Genomic DNA, 5,489 nt, shown 5'->3' with positions numbered 1-5,489 from the left:
GCTGGACATACCCTTGTTTCTTTTTATATTTCTTTTGAACTTTTATCCCCATTTTGTTATGGAGGACATTTTGGGGGATGTAACTACCTGGATCATGTGGATTTTATGGATCATGGGACCATGATATTGGGATGTTTGAGACGTGAAACATTAGGACTCTGTACGTAACTAGATAAATGAGCGGTGAGGCTGTAAATGATACAAAACCCATATTGGACAAGTTTAATGACAGCAAGCAGACATCCATGGATGTTCCTGCATAATATAGTTGGTCAGTCGAAGAAATCAAAAGAGGGATAATCCCCCACGGATCATTAGTCGTCCCGAGCCGAGTCAGCCACTCCCGATTCTCACACCGTCACCGACACAACGTCCGCTACAGCTTCTCCATCTTGCTGGGCCCTGCTGAAACATCTCCTCCTAGACCAACATTCCACCTCCTTTCCTCGCTCCAAATCTCCCAGTCCCCCGTGGAGCGTCTCCTAAAGGCTACTCACCCGGGGACAAGCTCCCCAAAGCGGTGGTTTTCTTCCCCCCTGCCCTGCTTTCGCAATGCTACAGGCTCAAACCCAGCACGTCTTCTCGCACCAACACGGGCAATATTCCCACGCTGCCGCTGCCGCCGCCGCGGTGGACGCTTCTTGGATCCAGCAACAGCAGCAGCAGCAGCAGCAACAGCAGCAACAGCAGCAACAACAAAAGCAGCAGCAGCAACAACAGCAGCAATCCCAGCAGCCGCATCCCCAATCATCCCTGGCGGCCCAACAGCATGCCCAAGCGCAGGCCGCAGTTGCAGCTGCTGCCGTCGCCCAACACCAACACTACAGTCGGATAGCTCTGAGTAATAACAATAGCAACAACCCTGCCGCCACCGGTGCCGGTGCGAATAACCAGGTCACGTCGTCCGGTGGAGATAGCATGAGTGTTGCCGCTGTGGGCGCTGCTGCTGCTGCTAACAGTAATATGGACGGTGGCATCAGCGAAGAGAACCGGCGGGTGCTCGTCTGGGTGGCGGAGCTGATGGATCCGGCCCGGCGGGAGGCGGCGTTGATGGAGCTGAGCAAGAAGCGCGAGCAGGTTCCTGAGCTGGCATTGATAATTTGGCATTCGTTCGGTATTGTTTTTTCTTCTTCGTTCTTTTCTATTGCTTTCTCTCTTTTTTTAATTGTTATTAATGTATTGATGGATGATGTTTTTTTTTTTTTTTAAAAAAAACAAAAATACTGATCGGCCTGTGGAACAGGAGTCATGACGTCGTTATTACAGGAAATTATCTCAGTTTATCCGCTGTTGAATCCATCGCAGTTGACTGCTGCGGCTTCGAATCGGGTTTGCAATGCTCTTGCTCTCCTACAATGTGTTGCGTCGCACAACGAAACGCGCACGCTTTTCTTGAATGGTACTATTGCCAATTCCTTATTTTCCCCCAATATATTTACTGTCTTTCTTGCCACTGAAATTAATGCGAGTGTGAGAACTGTTCATTAACCGATTCTCTGCCAAATAGCCCATATCCCTCTTTTTCTCTACCCATTCCTCAATACAACCTCGAAATCCCGCCCCTTTGAATACCTTCGTCTAACCTCCCTTGGCGTGATTGGCGCCCTGGTGAAGAATGATTCGTCGGATGTCATCAACTTCCTCCTCACCACCGAAATCATCCCACTCTGCCTACGCATCATGGAGACGGGCTCAGAACTCAGCAAGACTGTTGCTATTTTCATTGTACAAAAGATCCTACTAGATGATATTGGCCTTGCCTATATTTGTGCGACGTATGAGCGTTTCTACGCCGTCGGAACTGTGCTGAGTAATATGGTTACCCAACTTGTGGAGCAGCAGACCGTCCGATTACTCAAGCATGTTGTTCGTTGTTTTCTTCGGTATGTCCTCTTCAACCTCTTTCTTGTCTTCTCCAGCTTCCCTTCCAACATTCGTGAATTTGCCGTTCTAACTCATTTGGTGTAATCTCCATCTATAGTCTGAGTGATAATAATCGCGCCCGTGAGGCCCTCCGCCAATGTCTTCCAGAACCCCTTCGCGACGCAACATTCTCATCAGTCCTCCGAGATGATGCGGCGACAAAACGCTGCCTGGCTCAACTTCTGATTAATCTGTCCGATAACGTTGTCGACGGCGCAGCCACCGGCACAACCTTGTAAAATATTAATATCAAGAATAGGAGAAAAAGTTGACAACAAGAAGAAAGAAAATCAATTAAGAAGAGGATGCAGAAAAGAAAACCACATTGACCATTCTTTCATTGTTTTTTTTGTTTTTGTTTTTCTATATTCCTATGCTCATGATGGTAAAATGATAACTCCCCTGCTCTGATACGAACAGAATGAGAAAGAGATGAAGGAGGAAAGCAAAACAGAAAGAAAAGAGGAAAACAGGACAGAGCAGGACAGACTAACTTTCGAATTCACATGTATGGATGGTATTCTATTTAACGTGGGCAGTACGACATTTTGTGAATTCCCCCCCTTTTTTTACATACGTACATAGGGCGGAAACACGTTCAAGAACCCAAAAACCAAGGGAAATGAACAACGCAAAAGGAGCATAATGGGGAACAAGGAACATCATATTGCAATCATTATTTTAAAAAATAAAAGAAAGAAAACGAAAGAAAGCAAGCAAGCAAGAAAGAAAGAAAAGAGAAAAGACGAAAATTTGCCGCGGGGCCACTTATTTAACTTATGCTTTTTGTTTCCTTTATTTATTTCCAATCAATTTTGGGGATTGATCCGGGCTCCGATTTTTTCTCCCCCCGCTTCGATGATCCGACTCTGACGAGACTGGAGCTGTATATGGGGCTGGTGCTGGAGTGCTCTGGTGCTTTGGTTGACTTTTGTTTGATTTTAAGGGGATTTACGGAATGGATGAAAAATGCATGGGGCGAACTGGAGGAAAGGAAGCGTTTTTGATGTGATCGATTGTGGGGTTTGATTTGAGTCTTGAATTTTCCTGGAAGTTTCCTTCTCTTTTCTTTTCTTTTCATTTGGTTCTCTTCATGTAATACACCACACTATCACCGGATCCCTTGTTGTAGCAGTTGTTGTGTGTGTGCATGCGCTCACGCGTGTATGTATGTATAGAAGATCATTTTCATGGTAATGAAACAAGCAAGCTCTTCCATTTCATCTTCCTCCTCTTTCTGATGCATTATATGGTTTGTTTTCCCTGTCAGCATTCAAGTGTTGTTTTCACCAGCTTATTTATTTTCCTGGGGCTCTTTTCTTTCTTTCTTTTTTCTTTCTTTTTGCTATATGTACACATACACAGACAAAATAGCCCCTAGACAATGAACATTCATGATATGCCTATTGAGGGGAAAGAGAGGTGAGTCTGAGAGGGGGTTACTCTCTCTCTCTAAAACTGATGACCATCCACTACACTTTCTGCAAAAGCCCCTGCACACACCAGCAATTTACATGGTAAACCTGATACAAACAGCACCAGTCGATGATATCAACAGTGTTCTAATTATAAAAGCCCTCAATCTCCCGCAGACCCGCCTGGAACCAAGGCTAAGCTTTTCTCCGTCCACACTATTCCGAGAGTGGACGTGTGGCTCCGCTGACATCATCCATGACTAAGCCTGCCCGTGACTGGGCGTCCCTCTCTCATCAAAAAATTAAGGAGAAGCTCCGAGGCTGCAATTTCTCACCGTATTGCGTCTTTCCGCGCGTCTTGTATTCCTCCATAGCTCCTCTTTTACATAATATCCGCATTTCGTGCAATTCCCTATCCCCGTTTCTACGGGGCAATAGTCAAATTAGAGCCGGCGAAGGAGGGGGAAAAAAAAAGTTGCTTGTTCTTCTGTCTGATTCTTTTTTCTTACTTGTCACTTGGAGTGTCGTGATTTATTAGCTAGCTACCCATTCCTTGCCGCGCCAGTCGAGAAATTCCGCCCCCTTAGCCTATCGATCCGCGCCGTCCGCTCCTCCCCCTCTATTTAAGGACGAAACAAGATCGGCATTTTGCGTCAAACCATCTCATCTGTTGTTTGCCACCTGCGAATTCCCCCGGCAATGGTCTCGCGAAAACGTGCCAGAGAGGAAGCGGAGGAGGACGATCCCAGTGTCCGCGTTGTCATTAAGAGGAATGAGCCGCTGCCGTCGTCGTCACCTCAGGATGGGGTGGAACATGGCCTGCTTCACCAACTTCGCAACATGTGGGAGTTCTCAAATCTCATCCAGTTTATCTACTCGTTCGGGAAGGCAGTGAAGATTAGTGGGGATATTGATATTGACGTGAGTGATCCCCAACTGTTTACTTTGGCCCATTCTATCGATATAGACAGCTGTTCACCCGCTATTGGTTTACATTTTTTCTTCCCCTCGATTCTGATAATTCCGTGGTTGCTATCGATGAGGGGAGCAACTTTTACTGATACGGGTTTCTCTTTTTGATATATATCGCGCGATAGGAACTGGAATCCGAATGTCTTAAGCCTGGCCTTCGGAAAAACTTCTCGATATCGGCTTAACCCTGCTGAAATTTGTCTCATCCCATCGCGGACTCACGTATGCCAAACGATTCTCCCTTCGTTATCGTGTCCAGCAAACCCAATTTGGCTGACCTGCTTTTTTTTGTTTCGGGGACAATAGATATGAAAACTTTGAAGACTACACTAGGAGACAATATCTAGCGAAAGCACCCTCTCGTAACCCATTCGGTGACGCGGAGGAACCGATAAAGTTTCATGATCTAGATCTTTTCCAGCGAATACGTGTCTTGCAGCAATTGTCTGTATGGACGTTCTGGAACCCAGATCGCATACGTGAGCGGATGCCGGAAAGCAAAGAAACGGACCAGATTCAATGGGTATGTTATTGATATATTCTTTGGCTGGGCCTACTCCCGCTCCCATAAAACAGGCTCCCGGTTCCGAGGACTAATTGCGTATGGAAATAACAGCGCGTGGATGAAATTGGGTATGACCGTGACGAGCGACTTTACTACGTACTCGACGACAACAGGTTATACCGTCGAACTGACCCTCCTATCCCAGCAGCCAAAGCCGCGAAACCAAAGGCAAACAGCAAAAAGGGGCGGGCACTAGCACGTGCTGCGAGAAAACGAAAGCTCTCTGGCATGCAGGAGGAGGATGACGAAGAACCCAAAAACGATGCAAATGGAGACGTGAAACATGATTCCGCCGGCGGCTATAAATGGGAATGCATCGCGATTACCCTTGCGCAATATAACGCCTTCCTGGATACGATTAGAAGGTCCAAAGATCCCAATGAAGAATTCCTCCGCGATCAACTTGTAGAGAATGTTATCCCCGTCATTGAGAAAGCCGAGGAATCTCACCGGCGCAAGATGGAGCGAAGAGAGAAGGAACTGCTCAGTATGCAGCTCATGGCCAATGCTAAACGCTCCAGCAGAATTGCAAGTAAGCAAGAAAGGGAGCGTCAGGAAATGGAGGCAGCCGAGGAGGCACGCAAACGCGGAGCGGAGCGGATCGCGGCGCTTAA

General features: G+C 46.9%; 1 protein-coding gene across 1 annotated transcript; it reads left to right on the top strand.

Annotated features, from left to right (window-relative positions):
• Window positions 1-412: 412 nt before the first annotated feature.
• Window positions 413-2,162, top strand: HCBG_03489 (cell differentiation protein rcd1; the record flags this gene model as incomplete). The annotated part of the gene is made up of 4 exons (XM_045430538.1): window positions 413-1,114; window positions 1,244-1,399; window positions 1,508-1,883; window positions 1,982-2,162. 4 exons carry the CDS (start codon window positions 553-555, stop codon window positions 2,160-2,162), a joined length of 1,275 nt encoding a protein of 424 aa, XP_045288681.1.
• Between the last annotated feature and the right edge of the window lie 3,327 nt (window positions 2,163-5,489).

The sequence above is a fragment of the Histoplasma capsulatum genome (assembly GCF_000150115.1).
Source record: "Histoplasma capsulatum G186AR genomic scaffold supercont2.4, whole genome shotgun sequence".
In the NCBI taxonomy this organism is placed as follows: Eukaryota; Fungi; Ascomycota; class Eurotiomycetes; order Onygenales; family Ajellomycetaceae; genus Histoplasma; species Histoplasma capsulatum.
This window is presented reverse-complemented; position numbering and strand designations above follow the sequence as displayed.